The sequence below is a fragment of the Hyla sarda genome, chromosome 5, assembly GCF_029499605.1.
Source record: "Hyla sarda isolate aHylSar1 chromosome 5, aHylSar1.hap1, whole genome shotgun sequence".
NCBI lineage: Eukaryota > Metazoa > Chordata > Amphibia > Anura > Hylidae > Hyla > Hyla sarda.
In genome coordinates this window covers 72,517,979-72,535,523 of record NC_079193.1, presented here as the reverse complement: position 1 = coordinate 72,535,523, position 17,545 = coordinate 72,517,979, and the positions used below count along the sequence as shown (strand labels likewise).

Sequence of the window (17,545 nt, the reverse complement as noted above, 5' to 3'; positions counted from 1 at the left end):
TACCACCTAGGGTGTAGGAATCCATGAATTTACTTTATAGTAAAAGGTTCTATAAAAACACAAAATAAAAGTGTACATTAGAAAAAGTGCTGAATGTAGTCACTAGCTGATGCCTTGTATCTGGTTAAATGCTATTTGAAAATGACTATAATAAAACACAAGTGTTCTTAGTATCTTGTGGTAAAATTGTAATAAATGACAGCGTTACATAAAAGTGAACCAAAGGCTCAATGTGCGACTTTGGCTTAATGGAGGTGGCACATTGACAAGGATTAAACATTAATTTCTGTCTGTCTGACTTGAGCATTCACACAACCTTCAATCGGATGACAATGACGGACTTTGGGGAAATCCTAAAACATGTTGGGGAATTCGGTCGCTTTCAGAAATGTTTGGTCTTCATGTTGTGTTTTCTTAGTTTTTTCAATGCTTTCCACATGTTTGGACAGGTGTTTATGGGAATCTCTGTCCCTCACCACTGCAATACTAGCTGGATTCTGGCAATAAATCCAAATCTGACTGAGGAAAACCAGCGGAATTTAACCATCCCACGTAATGAACATGGAAGCTACGAGCAATGCCGCATGTACACTCCAGTGGACTGGGATATGGAAACTATTGAGAGGTTGGGACTTAATAGCACTGAGGACTGCCAGAATGGATGGGTGTATGACAAGTCACAGCAAAAGTCAACATTGGTCACTGAGGTCTGTAAATATTTCATCTTTTATAGAAAACCTTTGAAAGTGAAATCTACAGGTATTTTTACACAAATATCTTGGCAAAGTAGATGCCCTCACACTAACTAGGCAAAAACAGGAATCTTAACATATCTGTAATTCAATATTTATTAAAGAAGATATCTCATGCCAAAAAAGTTAACCCCGATCTCCTGTACAGGGGCCGCCATGCCATCTCCATATATCTCTATGGGAAAGGCAAAGATAGCAGAACAGATTTACCCTAGAGTTATATACAAGCGGGGGTCATGACGGGCTGCTACAGGGGCGAGCAGAGGGCCTATACAGGAGATCGCAGGGGGGCCCCAGCACTTGGACCCCCTCGCTATCTGCAGATAGGGGATACATTTTGTTTTTCAATGAGACTACTCCTTTAAAGGGGTACTCCACTGGAAAACATTATTATTATTATTTTTAAATCAACTGGTGCCAGAAAGTTAAACAGATTTGTAAATTACTTCTATTAAAAAATCGTAATCCTTCCAGTAATTATCAGCTGCTGTATGCTCTTTTTTTATATTTTTTATTTCCTTTCTGTCTGACCACAGTGCTCTCTGCTGACACCTTTGTCCATGTCAGGAACTGTCCAGAGCAGGATAGGTTTGTTATGGGGATTTGCTTCTACCCTTGACAGTTCCTGAAATGGACAGAGGTGTCAGCAGAGAGCACTGTGGTCAGACAGAAAGGAAATTAAAAAAGAAAATAACTTCCTGTGGATCATACAGCAGCTGATAAGTACTAGAAGGATTACTATTTTTAAATAGAAGTAATTTACAAATCTGGTTAATTTTCTAGCACCAGTTGATCTATCTGTTGCAAAACTCCAACTCTGAGTTAATGTTTATGTTTTATTGAAAATGATCAGCTACATACTGCTACTTGCAGGATACCATTTGCGATGTCTATACAGCGTCAGGTATCTGTGTAAGCTTCAGGTTCTGACATCAGAATGGGATGTTTGTATTTATATTATTTCACACATTATTTTTAAATTTCCATTGATATGTAATATACACTTATTGTCAAGAAGGAGTTGTTGGAATTGAATGGAACTTTCTATGTGTGATTGTAATAAATTACAATATTAGAGCAAAAGGATTCATTTACTGGGGAAATTTGTACAGGCTGGGTCTGTAGATCCTGCACATTAGGTTGTCACAACAGGCTCCCCAGCAGGTTGATAAATCTGGTGACCAGGTAAGCCTAGGAGATTTTGCACAGCATAGGCAGAGTTGAAGCGCTCACCACGAGGCGTCAATACTCGTAGTAGACACTTGTCAGATCCCAAACAGTACCATATACCAGAACAATACGGTTTCCGTCCGTAGCAGTCCAAGTTTCATGATTATAACACCACAGCGGACGAAGGCGACTGGCTTTCAATGGCAGAATACATAATGGGGGCCCGCGATGCCAAATTCCTTTCTGCTAAGCACCTGGAAGTGGTCCTGGTAGAGATAGTAGTGTGTAGTGAAGGTACCACCTGTGTATGTATGGTGGACAAGGAAACTAGGAGCTGCTTGTGCTTGTTGGCAGATTTAAAGGGCATCTGCAGCAAAAACAAAGAATCCCCTATCCACAGGATAGGGCATAAGTGTCTGATCGAGAGGGGTCCGACCGCTTGGACCCCCCCGCAATCTCACAAATGGGGCCCCCACATTCCCGCGACATGCATCGGCTAATGCACGTAGTGTCGACCTCACTGAGGTCAACGGTATGCCCCCTATCCATACATGTCTATTGGAGAGGCGGGAAGGCATGAACGCTGCATCCCCACCTCTCCCATAGAGATAGATGGAGGGGGCGTGTCGGGTTGCGGCAGGGGAGAGCCACTGCAGAGCTGGGGGCCCCATGCAAGAGATCGCGGGAGGCGCAGCGTTCGGACCCCCCGCGATCAGACACTTATGCCCTATCCTGTATATAGGGGATAAGTTGTTTTCGCTGTATATTTCCTTTAATGATATGTCTTACCGTGTACCGCGTGTCCTCTGCTGCCAAACCTTTTAACAACCTGGTCACAATGGCCTAGATGTTTGGCAGTTCATCAAATTGACCATTCTCCTTCTCTCAATCCAGCAATGCACCCCCTCTCAAAGTCTGTCAACTGGGCAAATGTCTTTAGAGGCATGTCTATCAGTCAACAATCTCTTACCAAGAGGTACACTACCAAAAAATAGACTCTGAGAGCCATTTTTATAGGACAGCAGGGGAAGCACTTTTATGTCCTAGTGGCAAGACCCAGTGTCTTATCAGACCATACCCCATATCCTCCTGAGATATAATTACAACATTTTGTCAGCAGCAATCCAACATTCCTGTCTGGATGAATAATTTTTTGTTTCTCTCTCATTCTCCGTTCTCTTGCACTCATATATGTTTTACACCAAATGAATTCAATATTTACAGCATAATAATCTGTTAGAAATAATAGGTCTATGTAGAAGTTAAAGGGGTTATCTAGTGATTTTTTATGTTTCCATTGGTCCTGGGCTGCAAAAAATTAATAAATAACAAACCTGAATGTAACGGACCCGGGCACCAGTAAGAAGGCCGGGCCTGATACATCACACTGCCGTTCTGCGTATCACCAAGCCAGACCAGACATAGCTATGGACGGTAATAAGTTGAGCGTAATTCGAAATATTGTGCCCCAGAATGCAGAAGACGACCGGAGCCAAAGGACGGGAGACCGATATCAGCGCACCAAGGGATCGGCGGAAGGCAAGTTAAGGTTTGTTATTTTTCTATTTGCAGCCAGGCAGACGGGAAACATAGAAAAATCACTGGATAACCCCTTTAAAAATACAATGTACACTTTATTTTTACCAACAATGTTTACAGCTTCCAGTATAATTTACACTATAATTGACATCTTTTTTTGTAAATCAGTTCGACCTGGTGTGTCACAGAAAAGAACAGACGGATATTTCCCAGTCCATCTACATGTTGGGACTCCTTATTGGATCCATTATTTTTGGTCCCTTAGGAGACAGGTAAGCAAATATAAGCAGCATTGTAGGTTTAAAGGGACAACATGTTCTACACTAGATTCACTAGGTTATGATTGACAGTCACGACAAAAGAAGTTTAGGGCTAATATTAGGAATCTATCATCAGAGAGACCCTTTGAAGGCTGTGGTCATCTGTGAATGCATTATTTTGTTATTGCATTCTACTAATGGTGTATAAACATTTCTCTAGTAGGTCTTAATTAATAATTTCACTCATTTTTGTTATGTAGGCTACTCTGTCCTGTTCAAAATAAAATCTGTCAGCCAAGCTATCAAACAGATCAGTTTATAGCCCCTCTCTCTTCTCTTCTGATCAATCTTCTGGTTTAGGACTAAAGTAAAGTTTGATTAGGTCATAAACCATCTTAGAAAATCATTTGGGATAGAGGAGCGAGAAGCCGGAGAATGAGTTGTCAGACAGCCTGGCTAACTCATTTCATTGTGAAGAGGACAGAGCATTGGATAAGAAATAAAACTGAGCAAAAGTTAAAAATTTTTCCTTTTGGAAAAAAAAATTTCACCATAATACGACAATGCTATACTAAATAATGCATTCAAAGGTGAACTAATGGCTGCATTAAAGGGGTACTCCTGTGGAAAACTTTTATTTTTTAAATCAACAGGTGCCAGAAAGTTAAACAGATTTGTAAATTACGTCTATTAAAAAATCTTAATCCTTCCTGTACTTATTAGCTGCTGAATACTACAGAGGAAATTATTTTCTTTTTGGAACACAGAGCTCTCTGTTTACATCATGAGCACAGTGCTCTCTGCTGACATCTCTGTCCATTTTAAGAACTGTCCAGAGTAGGAGAAAATCCCCATAGCAAACATATGCTGCTCTGGACAGTTCCTAAAATGGACAGAGATGTCAGCAGAGAGCACTGTGCTCGTGATGTCAGCAGAGAGCTCTGTGTTCCAAAAAGAAAATAATTTCCTCTGTAGTATTCAGCAGCTAATAAGTCCTGGAAGGATTAAGATTTTTTAATAGAAGTAATTTACAAATCTGTTTAACTTTCTGGCACCAGTTGATTTAAATAAATAAATAAATAAAAAAATAAAAAGTTTTCCACCGGAGTACCCCTTTAAGTCCTAGTAGTAATGAGTTGAGCGTCTGGTCCTCTGCTCTTCAGTTCCATTGGACACACCAAAGGTTCACAATGTTAGTATCTTTTTGTCCCATAGACTTGTTCAGTGCAGGAATGACCATAAAACATTTTCAAAAAACTACCCCCTTATCCAGACCAGATTTTATGTGACAGATTTTCAGTCCACCATACATTTTGCATAGAGGTCAATTTTTCAATGCAATTTTGGTGGTCTTCTCAAAGAGGTTTCACAGTATTTCTCAAAATTTTAAAGGAGTATTCCGGGTTTATACATCTTATCCCCTATTCAAAGGGGACCCCCGCGATCTCAGTGCAGCCCCCGGCATTCTGTGCCAGACACTGCTTCCGAGATGGGGATGTGATGTCACGGTTACGCGCTTACGCGTTATTCATGACTATGGATGAGGGGGCGTGACGTTATGTCACTAGGGGCATAAGAGGTATAAACCCGGAATTCCCCTTTAAGAGTTGATATTTCAATTCTAATGTAGTGTGGTGCTGTTCTTCTGTTATTCCTCTTAGACCATAAAATTGACAGCTATATGTTAATTGGGAATTTTTCTTTTTCAATTTCTTTTTCTTCTTCAATATATATATATATATATATATATATATTTATTTATTTTTTTTGCAGTATGTATGTTCTTATATTATCTATTTTTTGGGAATATGGCTGTGAGCTGTAATATACTGACAGGGTATATAGTAGAAAGAATATAAACTATTTAAAACACTGAGCCTGACTGAGATCAGTATAGACCCCCTGAGAACATAAAACTGTAAAAGGGGCCAAACAGTAGCATTAATCACATTACAAAGGAGACGCAAGTTTAATGTTCAATTAACTGAAAGCTATTTTTACAAGTGTAGAATCCCCTCGGCCTAGTCAGGTATCTTGATTCAGCCATAAATCTATGGTAAAAGAAATTACCAACCACTCTGTATGTGAATGAAGAGGTGTGATTAACATTTTATGGATATCTATTGCTATGTCTTAAAGGATTGGGAGGCGTCCTGTTATATTAATCTCAATGTTATTGATGTTCTCGTTTGGTGTCGGAGCTGCATTTGTTACGGATTTCTACGTCTATACAGCCCTGAGATGTGTTGTCGGAATCGCCATGTCAGGGGTCCTGATTAATAATCTCGTATTAGGTAAAATAATTTTCACTTTCTATGAATCTTTTTGTAATATCGATATTATATATATATTTTTTATATTCTGAGACTAATGGTACACCTTTATAGTATCCTAGCGAATTACAGTCTATGCTATATTACAAAATATTCTCATGAAATGATCTAAGTAAATGGGGTCTCTTACTTTTTAGTGTCTCATTGTACTATTTCGCTGAAATTATAACCTAGGTGCGAATGTGTCTTAAAGGGGTACTCCGCCCCTAGACATCTTATCCCCTATCCAAAGTATATGGGATAAGATGTCTGATCGCAGGGGTCCAGCCACTGGGGACCCCCGAGATCTCGGCTGCAGCACCCCAGACATCCGGTGCACGGAGCGAACTGGCGGATGACTGGCGGATGACAGGCTTGTGACGTCACTGTCATGCCCAGCTCGTGACATCATGGCCATGCCCCCTCAATGCAAGTCTATGGGAGAGGGCGTGACGGGTGCAGCAGGGAGATCGCCAGGGTCCCCAGCGGCAGGACCCCCGCGATCAGACATCTCATCCCCTATCTTTTGGATAGGGGATAAGATGTCTAGGGATAGAGTACCCCTTTAAGGGTGCGTTCATACGCTAGTAACTAGCAGTGTATTTCTCCCTGCGGGCGACCCGCTGCGAGTTACGCTACCATTCATTTGAATGGGTCTGCGGAAGTCGGCAGTAGTGTCAAATTTGCGGACTGTCTGTGAACCCATTTAAATGAATGGTAGCATAACTCACAGCAGGTTTTCCACAGTGGGAAACTCACTGCTAGTTACCAGCGTGTGAACGCACCCTAAGGTTGTGTCTGTCTATGAACGAACCTAAAGGCACATAGGCTTATAGCAGTTTACTAAGATGCATGTAAAAAACCATAATACTTTTGTTTTCCAGTTGCAGAGTGGGTGGGATCTTCACTGGTCATGTCTGCTTTGCGGTGGGACAGATGGTTCTGGCCGGGCTTAGTTATGGCATTAGGAATTGGAGATTGCTACAGATTGCTTGTTCTGCACCCACAGGCTTATTATTCTTCTATATTTGGTAAGGGAAGACAACGTGAAACAATGTAAGGGCTCCTTCCCAATTTATTTGACCATCTGTTCCCTCTATTTACGTCAGCAAACTGTCAAAATTGGCTGGCGACATTTATGTGCCATGGGCCCCATTTACGTTGGTGGCACGAATGTGGTGAACTAGGGACTATGTTCAGGTCCTTTCCCACACGCAGGGGCGTAGCTATAGAGGTATCAGAGGTAGCAGTCGCATCGGGGCCTTGGTGCCTAAGGGGGCCCCAAAACACATCTTCCCCATAAGATACCAGTATTTTAATTGGTATATGGGGCCCTGTTGCAGATTTTGCGTTGGGCCCAGAAGATACAAGTTACGCCTCTGCCCATACACACATGTGTTTTTAGTTAGATTCAAAAGTGTTTGCCATTGAAGTACATGAGGCCCATGGCTCTCCATGCTCATATATGTCCGCAGAAGATTTTTTACATCGACCTATACAAACTACAGACTTGGCGTCAACCCTCCTATAAACTAAGAATAACGAATTTCTCATTGTTACAGAATAGAAACTTTCTGTTTTTCCTATAACAACCAATCACATCTCAGCTTTCATATTTTAACAAGCTCTGGTAAAATGAAAGCTGAACTGTGAATGGTTGTTATGGGAAAAACAAACAGGTTCTGTCCTCAGACAGATTGATAAATCTGGGACACTATATTAACAATGTCAGATCTTATTATTATATCTTCAGAATACCTTATTATGGTACTCCTCAGGGGGTGTAGGGTAGTTGGGGTGTTGCTGTTCTGAATAATAAAGGGCGCTGTTAACCCTTGTCACTCGTGACGCCAGGGTGTGGGTTAAATTCTGTAATGGTGCTGGGCCTATCGCCACCCTTCCAAAGAGCGATAGGTGAATGCGTAATAAATGGATTGTCCACAACCCCTGTTTAACTGAAAACTTGCAGGAACTTTTACTGAAGATTTTCTGTAGCAGGCAATATCCATAACAGTCCAGATAACAAAGTCTATTTACAGTTGAGCAGCGATTGACAGTTGGTTGGGATCAGATAAGCTCAATTTAGCTTTTAGAAGATTCCGTAGCATAGATCCGCTGGATTTAGGGGTGCGTTTAGGTCCAGTGAATTATAGATATATAACCGCTGTGGTATAGGCCGAGGGCGCAAGGCTTTGGCCTAGTAAACGTACTTGAAAGTTGCGGAGGTCCTACCTCATTCAGTGACAGCAACCCAAGAGAGCGATCAATGGCCGCAGCTCCCTTATATGGGCAGGGGCTGGCCATTTTGGATTGGTCCATAACAACTGTCACTCACGGTTACACGGCATTGTGGGTGAACACGTGACACAAGAACCGCCTAAGGTCCTTCAACATACCATAAAGTTCTGAGTATCTGGTCACATGACCTAAGGTCCTGCGACGCTAAACAAGTGAGTAATGCAATATACATATTTACAATGATACGTGTTATAAATATTAACTTACAAAGGGGTGACTAGGGGCTAACTAGGGAAGCGGACCCCGACAGTCCTAGGGACTCTGACTTTGGGGACCCCCCACCAAGGCACAGTATGAAATACGGTGCCAGGACACCACACTATCTTTCATACTGCTGTGTAAAAATGGATTTTATTTGTTTTATTTGACCAGTTTTGGAAAAGTTTCATGGGGATTTATTAAGGTGTCCATACACTTTAGATTGAAGTGTGCCAAACCCAACAGTTTTGTCGGGTTCGATTTGCTGCCTGGAAGCCTTCTGACCTCACCCCCGACAGATGATGTAGATGGATTGAAGGGGCAGGCATGTTTGGTTTTCAATGCTCGACCCTATTGTTTTGGGAGAGAGAAGTTGCCATTAGAGCTGTCTGGCTGCCGCTTACCCCTCCTCTCAACATAGTGGAAACATGAACATTCGGCTATGTTGAACATTCACGAGTATGAGGATGTCAGGAGAGAGAACTTTTGACTAAATTAATGTTCGTCTAACAGTTATTGAAAATGTATGGATACTTTTACTCCTTTGCCCAAGAAACTGTACAGCATATATCTATCCTGTCACTTTGTAATGTGTATTTTCTTTTTTTAACCATTTGAGCTCCTGATATTTTACACCAAATTCAATGCAATGAGTTTTTAGTGTGTTTAGTATGTTTTACAACATATGTAATACAGCGAGTTACACTTGCATTAAAGGGGTACTCCATTGCCCCAGCATTTGGAACATTTTGTTCCGAACGCCTGGTGCGGATGGCGGGAGTCGTGATGTCAAGGCCACGCCCCTCATGCCATCACACCACGCCCCCTTTATGCAAGTCTATGGGAGGGGTGCCACACACCAGGGACGGGACCCCTGTGATCAGACATCTTATCCCCTATCCTTTGGATAGGGGATAAGATGTCTAGGAGCGGAGTACCCCTTTAAGCTTAAGTAGAGGTCTCCTTTAACGCTTGGCAGCATGTTATCTATGGTAAAATCTTTTTTCTCACCATCCCCAGGGAAAGTTTTTGCCCCAGTAATGGTGAGGATATAAAATCTCGCTGGCCGCCCCGTAAGTAGTCCCCTGGGCAGGGAGCTGCACTTTCCTAATCTAGAAATTCCGGCCATAGTGACGCCCCCTCTGCATGACTGACAGACCACGTCTTGCTCTGCTCCCTTAGCAGACTGAGCAAAGTGGCAGCGCTGGCCATCAGTCAAGCCAAGGGGGCATCACTACAGCCAAAGCGTTCGGAAGACGACCTGGTAAGTGCAACACCCCGCCCAGGGGACTACTTTCTGGGCAGCCACTGAGACTTTATAACTTCATATCCTCACCATCCCTGGGGGGCAAAAATGTCCCCCCGGGGATGATGATGATAAAGATTTTACCATATATAAAGCGTTGTCAAGCGTTATATATAGTAAAATCTATTGCTTGGTTCCCTTTAAAGGAAATCTGACAGCAGCATCACCCACCCTAACCTACTTGTACAGGGTAGTAGTGCGAGTCATGTTGATTCCAACAGAGTTTACCTTTTTGGATCAGTGGAACTGTTGCAAAGTTATGGCCTAAAATTCAAATATGTAAATTAGCTTTTTTTGGCCTCTTGGTGCACTGTTATGCCCACCCACATCAGCCCTGTGCTACACTCCCTTTATAAATATTCATTCCTCTTTCAACAGGCATGTAGCCAATACGTGCTGTGACATCACCAGCAATATGGCCCGTACCACCAGCGTTCATAGAGGGGATGCGCAGCAGGCAGCACTAGAATCCTGTACAAGTTGGTCTTTGCTGCTGCCGTCAGATTCCCTTTAAAGGGGTACTCCCATGGAAAACTTTTTTTTTTTTTTAAATAAACTAGTGCCAGAAAGTTAAACAGATTTGTAAATTACTTCTGTTAAATAATCTTAATCCTTCCAGTACTTTTTAGGGGCTATATACTACAGAGGAAATGCTTTACTTTTTAGATTTCTCTGATGTCATGACCACAGTGCTCTCTGCTGACCTCTGCTGTCCATTTTAGGAACTGTCACGAGAGGGAGAAAATCTCCATAGCAAACATATACTGCTCTGGACAGTTCCTAAAATGGACAGAGGTGTCAGCAGAGAGCACTGGGGTCATGATGTCAGAGAAATCTAAAAAGTGGTCCGCAAGGCTCGCTGCCACTTCACTATACTATGCTGCAGCCAGGGCCGGGCTGGACATCGGGCACACCGGGCATTTTCCCGGTGGGGCTGGGCCGTCCAGTGGGCTGTCTGCTTCAATGCAACGTTTAAAAACTTTTTTTTTTTCTTTAAGTTTGCGGCCGCTCTTACCCCTCCTCCTGCTGCAATGGATTGGCTGCTGGAGGAAAACATGTGCCACGCAGGCACGAACATCTTCTTGCTCCTTGCGCCGAGGATGACGTGGAGGCTGGCAAGCAGATGGGAGCCGGTGCTCCACATCTGCCTCTGACCCCAACATCCGCGGCAACATATTCCTGGTGGCTGGCGGGGGGGGGGGGTTCTGTCTATGTAGGGGCCCCCAGCAGTGCCCCCCCTCCGAACTAATAAAAACCCAGAACCCCAACCTCCCGCACCCCTGGGCCGCGCTGTAGCACGTGACTCTGCTTTGGCCAGGGCACTAAAGCTTCCGTGCGGCCTGCTGCCTCCGACGCTGGATTCCCGGGACCGGATCACCCTGAATTCACGACGTATGCAGGTGAAGAGGCCGAGGACCGGGGGGTTTATGTGTGAGTACATGTATCATGTGTGTTTGTATTATTGCGTTTGTGTATGTATGTTGTGTGTATGTATATGTATGATGTGTGTAGAATGTGTGTATGTAATGTATGTATGTAGGTGTAAGCGCAATGTATATATGCATAGGGGGGGAGGTTTGGAGGCAGCGTGTGTTTGAATGATGTGTGTGTATGTATGATGTATGAATGATGTGTGTAAGCAAGATGTATATGTATGATGTGTGGAGATGTGTGTAAGCTAGAAGGATGTATATATGATGTGTGAAGGGATCTGGGGTGTATTTATGTATGATGTATGTGTATGTATGATGTGTGTATGTATGTATAATGCATGTGTTTGGGGGGTCCGGAGGTGGCGTGTGTATGAATGATGTGTGTGTGTGTGTATGTATGTATAATGCATGTGTTTGGGGGGTCCGGAGGTGGCGTGTGAATGAATGATGTGTGTATGTATGTATGTTTAATGCATGTGTTTGGGGGGTCCGGAGGTGGTGTGTGTATGAATGATGTGTGTATGAATAATGATGTGTGTATGAATGATAGATGTGTGTCAGCAAGATGTATGTATGATGTGTGGGAGGGTACAGCGTATAGCATGGTTTTTTTTGAGGGTTTATATTCAGGGGCAGTATTAGGCTGCATTCACACCACGTTTTGTACATACGGGTGCCGGATCAGGCGGGGGGAGGGGCAAACCAGGCGCTCCCGTACCCCAGCCGGATCAGCCCGTGACTCCATTTACTTTAATGAGTCGACCGGAGTCAAACGGTGACTCCGGTTGGCTCATTTTTGACCCGTATTCGGTTTTGGACCGGACCTAAAACCATAGTATACTACGGGTTTTAGGTCCGGTAACAAAACCGCATACGGGTCAAAACTGAGCCTGGTAGGCTCATTAAAGTAAATTGAGCTGGTTTGCCCCTCCCCCCACCGGATCTGGCACCCGTATGTACAAAACGTGGTGTGAATGCAGCCTTATATTTAAGAGGTACAGTGTGTGGCAGTATTATAGTCAAGGAGTGGATGGTAGTTTTATATTCAGGGGGTACAGTAGGTGGCAGTATTATATTCAAGGAGTACAGTGGGTGGTAGTTTTATATTCAGGGGATTAAGTAGGTGGCAGTATTATATTCAAGGAGTACAGTGGATGGTAGTTTTATATTCAGGGGATTAAGTAGGTGGCAGTATTATATTCAAGGAGTACAGTGGATGGTAGTTTTATATTCAGGGGATTAAGTAGGTGGCAGTATTATATTCAAGGAGTACAGTGGATGGTAGTTTTATATTAAGGGGATTAAGTAGGTGGCAGTATTATATTCAACGAGTAAAGTGGGTGGTAGTTTTATATTCAGGGGGTACAGTAGGTGGCAGTATTATATTCAAGGAGTACAGTGGACGTCACTCAGGTCACTGATATCATTGTGTTTTCTGCTGACTGTCCCATCACAGCTGTAGTCACTTGTAAGTTCCGAAGTGATGATGGGTGATGTTGTACTCTAATCTGTGGCTCTCCAGCTATTGAAAAACTACAACTCCTATAATGCCTGAGGCTCTCCAGACATGATGGGAGTTATAGCTTTACAACAGCTGATTGGGTGATTGGTGGGGGTCCCAGCAGTTGGACCCCCTCCAGAAAAATGGGCTGCTTATTCTTAAATGCCTGTTTTGTCTGTCTGGCCCTGCCTGTTAGTCACTTATATTGTTATGTATTCCCCTTACTGTAGTCACTGATATCTTTGTGCAGCCAAGTAAGGGGTCGTCTGGGATTGGGGAAGAGGGTCGTTAGGTGGTAGGGGGTCCAGGGCAATTTTTCGCACCGGGGCCCCGTGGTTTCTAGCTATGCCCCTGACCTGAAGGATTAAGATTTTTTAATAGAAGTAATTTACAAATCTGTTTAACTTTCTGGCACCAGTTGATTTAAAAAAAAAAAAATAGTTTTCCACGGGAGTACCCCTTTAAGTATACTCTTTATTATTTTAAAATGTGTAATGTTATTGTGTTGTCTTACAGGGTTCTTCCAGAATCGCCCAGATGGCTTTTAACTAAAGGAAAACATAAAAAAGCAAAAAATCTTCTCCAAAAAGCAGCATCCTTTAATAGAAGAAATTTACCAGAAGCATTGCTAATAAAGGTACAAAAAGGGCCCCTGTCTACAGAGCATGTATAGTATTTTACTACATAGTTCATCACCAAGACTTATCAGGATGTCTAAGTTATACACATGTCCGTTATTGTATGCAGACAGGCATTTTCATGTATAAATACGTTCTAGCAGCATTTATCTGTTAATAGCAAATAAAGGAGTTTCCTAGAAGTAGAAAAGTGCCTGTTTATTTTCCTATGGCCCACATGGGGGGATTATTGGCCAAACTGGCTGATATAGTAATATGATTAAATCAAACAATAAGAAGTGCCATAAAACTAAGTATTTTTTTTTTTTTAGATCAATAAAAAACACCTAATTCAAAAATGTGTGATGCCACAAGCAAAATACTCCAAGAAAAAAAAGAAGAGGCTGAAGTAATAATTAAAGGGGTTATCCAGGGAAAAACGTTTATATATATGCATGGATGATCACTGGATTATTTATGCTGCCATCATTCTTGGGACCCTACCTTCAAGAGAAGATGGGTGGCCGACAAGTGTTGATTTGTTATAATCCAAAGCCGAAGTGTTTGCTCGTTCATCAGCTGATCGCTGGTCCTATTACTATATCAGGAAAGTAGGACAGTTCTACGGCCGGCTGGTGAAACAGATGAGTCATATTGGGTACTCCATATTTTCACCTTAATCGTAGCTGCCGTGGAGACATATGGGCTGTGGTGGTTTAAATGGGGTTATCCAGAAAAAAAACTTTTTTTTATATATAAGCTGGCTCCAGAAAGTTAACCAGATTTGTAAATTACTTCTATTAAAAAATCTTAATCCTTTCAGTACTTATGAGCTTCTGAAGTTGAGTTGTTCTTTTCTTTCTAAGTGCTCTCTGATGATACGTGTCTCGGGAACCGCCCAGTTTAGAAGCAAGTCCCCATAGCAAACCTCTTCTAAACTGGGCAGTTCCCGAGACACGTGTCATCAGAGAGCACTTAGAAAGAAAAGAACAACTCAACTTCAGAAGCTCATAAGTACTGAAAGGATTACGATTTTTTTATAGAAGTAATTTACAAATCTGTTTAACTTTCTGGAGCCAGTTGATATATAAAAAAAAGTTTTTTTCTGGATAACCCCATTTAAACCACCACAGCCCATATGTCTCCACGGCAGCTACAATTAAGGTGAAAATATGGAGTACCCAATATGACTCATCTGTTTCACCAGCCGGCCGTAGAACTGTCCTACTTTCCTGATATAGTAATAGGACCAGCGATCAGCTGATGAACGAGCAAACACTTCGGCTTTGGATTATAACAAATCAACACTTGTCGGCCACCCATCTTCTCTTGAAGGTAGGGTCCCAAGAATGATGGCAGCATAAATAATCCAGTGATCATCCATGTGGCCCTCTAGCATAATCACATAGGCTTTGTACATGACTACTGACCTACTAGATCACCACTTGTTTACACAGTGGCTCAGGCTGTATAACTGGTCCTCCAGCTGTGTGTTTCCGTTATTGAATCTAATGATCAGTGGGATCAAAGGGGTACCGGGAGCTCGTAACCTCATAGTCCCGCCCCCTTATGATGTCACACCCCGCCCCCTCAATGCATGTCTATGGGAGGGGGCGTGGAGGCTGTCACGCCCCCTCCCATAGACTTGCATTGAGGGGGCGGGGTGTGACGGCATGGGGGGTCAGGGCTATGACATCACAAGCTCCCGGCACCAGCTACAGCGCTCGGAATCTACCATGATGCTTTGTCAGTATTTTGGCTGTAAGAGCATTATGGGAGATGTAGTCCAAAACATTTGTAGTGCTGAAGGTTGCCTCTGCCTGGTAGGTCAAATATCTGCTGAGGTTTACTTTTACCATGGACAGGCTACAAGAGAACAACTTATGACTATGGAAATACATTGTTAAACCCCCATCTTGATATTTCCTTTTCAGTTACAAGAAGAAAAAGAAACTACCGGTAAATCTGGAACTATGGTTGATCTGTTCAGAATTCCCAGTTTAAGGAAAGTAACGGTTGTCATGAGCTTCATATGGTAAGTTCTAGGATTAAATAATGTACAGATGTCATGTACCAACCTTGAGTACTTCTTTTTCAGATTTTTTTTTGTTTCATGGGCATTAGGTTAGCAAAATGTAAAGCACCAGTGGAAGAAAGTATGACTGAAGGATCACATAACATAGGATTCCATTTTCGTCTATAACCATTTAAACACTTAGGTCTGCATAGGAGCTGGAGACGCAAAATGGTACAGTGGGGATCAAAAGTTTGGGTACCCCAGGTAAAAATTTGTATTAATGTGCATAAAGAAGCCAAGGAAAGATAGAAATATCTCCAAAAGGCATCAAATAACAGAATAGACATTCTTATAATATGTCAACAAAAGTTAGATTTTATTTCCATCATTTACACTTTCAAAATAACAGAAAGCAAAAAAATGGCGTCTGCAAAAGTTTGGGCACCCTGCAGAGTTAATATCTTGTACTGCCCCTTTGGCAAGTATCACAACCTGTAAACGCTTTTTGTAGCCAGCCAAGAGTCTTTCAATTCTTGTTTGAGGAATCTTTGCCCATTCTTCCTTACAAAAGTCTTACAGTTCTTTGAGATTTCTGGGCTGTCTGTCACGCACTGCTCTTTTAAGGTCTATCCATAGATTTTCAATTATGTTGAGGTCAGAAGATTGTGAAGGCCATGGCAAAACCTTCAGTTTACTCCTCTTGATGTAATCCCCCGTGGATTTCGATGTGTGTTTAGGATCATTATCCATTTGTAGAAGCCATCCTCTCTTTAACTTCAGCTTTTTCACAGATGGCATCAAGTTAGCATCCAAAATTTGCTGACATTTTATTGAATCCATTTTTCCTTCTACTTGTGAGATGTTCCTGTCACGATTCGGCTGGCAGGAGGTGGATCCTCTGTGCCAGAGAGGGATTGGCGTGGACCGTGCTAGTGGACCGGTTCTAAGTTACTACTGGTATTCACCAGAGCCCGCCGCAAAGCGGGATGGTCTTGCAGCGGCGGTAGTAACCAGGTCGTATCCACTAGCAACGGCTCAACCTCTCTGACTGCTGAAGATAGGCGCGGTACAAGGGAGTAGACAAGAGCAAGGTCGGACGTAGCAGAAGGTCGGGGCAGGCAGCAAGGATCGTAGTCAGGGGCAACGGCAGGAGGTCTGGAACACAGGCTAGGAACACACTAGGAAACGCTTTCACTGGCACAATGGCAACAAGATCCGGCGAGGGAGTGCAGGGGAAGTGAGGTATACATAGGGAGTGCACAGGTGAACACACTAATTAGACCAACTGCGCCAATCAGTGGCGCAGTGGCCCTTTAAATCGCAGAGACCCGGCGCGCGTGCGCCCTAGGGAGCGGGGCCGCGCGCGCCGGGACAGGACCGACGGAGAGCGAGTCAGGTACGGGAGCCGGGGTGCGCATCGCGAGCGGGCGCCACCCGCATCGCGAATCGCATCCCGGCTGGGGGCGGTATCGCAGCGCACCCGGTCAGTAGATCTGACCGGGGCGCTGCAGTAGCGAGGATGTTGCGAGCGCTCCGGGGAGGAGCGGGGACCCGGAGCGCTCGGCGTAACAGTACCCCCCCCCTTGGGTCTCCCCCTCTTCTTGGAGCCTGAGAACCTGAGGACCAGACTTTTGTCTAGGATGTTGTCCTCAGGTTCCCAGGATCTCTCTTCAGGACCACAGCCCTCCCAATCAACCAAAAATTTTTTTTTCCCTCTGACCGTCTTGGAGGCCAGTATCTCCTTCACGGAGAAGATGTCAGAAGAACCGGAAACAGGAGTGGGAGAAACAAGTTTGGGAGAGAAACGGTTGATGATGAGTGGTTTAAGGAGAGAGACATGAAAGGCATTGGGAATACGAAGAGAAGGAGGAAGAAGAAGTTTGTAAGAGACAGGATTAATTTGGCACAAGATTTTGAAAGGACCCAGATAGCGTGGTCCCAGTTTGTAACTGGGGACACGGAAGCGGACATATTTAGCGGAGAGCCATACCTTGTCTCCGGGAGCAAAAATGGGGGAAGCTCTTCTTTTCTTATCGGCAAACTTTTTCATGCGAGATGAAGCCTGTAAAAGAGAATTTTGGGTCTCTTTCCATATGGTGGAAAGATCACGAGTCACTTCATCCACAGCGGGCAAACCAGAGG

General features: G+C 43.4%; 1 protein-coding gene across 1 annotated transcript in view; it reads left to right on the top strand.

Annotated features, from left to right (window-relative positions):
• Positions 1-322: 322 nt before the first annotated feature.
• Positions 323-17,545, top strand: part of LOC130272537 (solute carrier family 22 member 13-like) — a 53,381-nt gene continuing 36,158 nt past the window's right edge. Inside the window, 7 exon segments of the mRNA XM_056518384.1 lie at positions 323-707; positions 3,630-3,733; positions 5,861-6,015; positions 6,918-6,938; positions 6,941-7,064; positions 13,286-13,406; positions 15,321-15,421. Of these exon segments, the coding sequence (XP_056374359.1) occupies positions 327-707; positions 3,630-3,733; positions 5,861-6,015; positions 6,918-6,938; positions 6,941-7,064; positions 13,286-13,406; positions 15,321-15,421 (1,007 nt within the window). The 5' untranslated portion in view covers positions 323-326.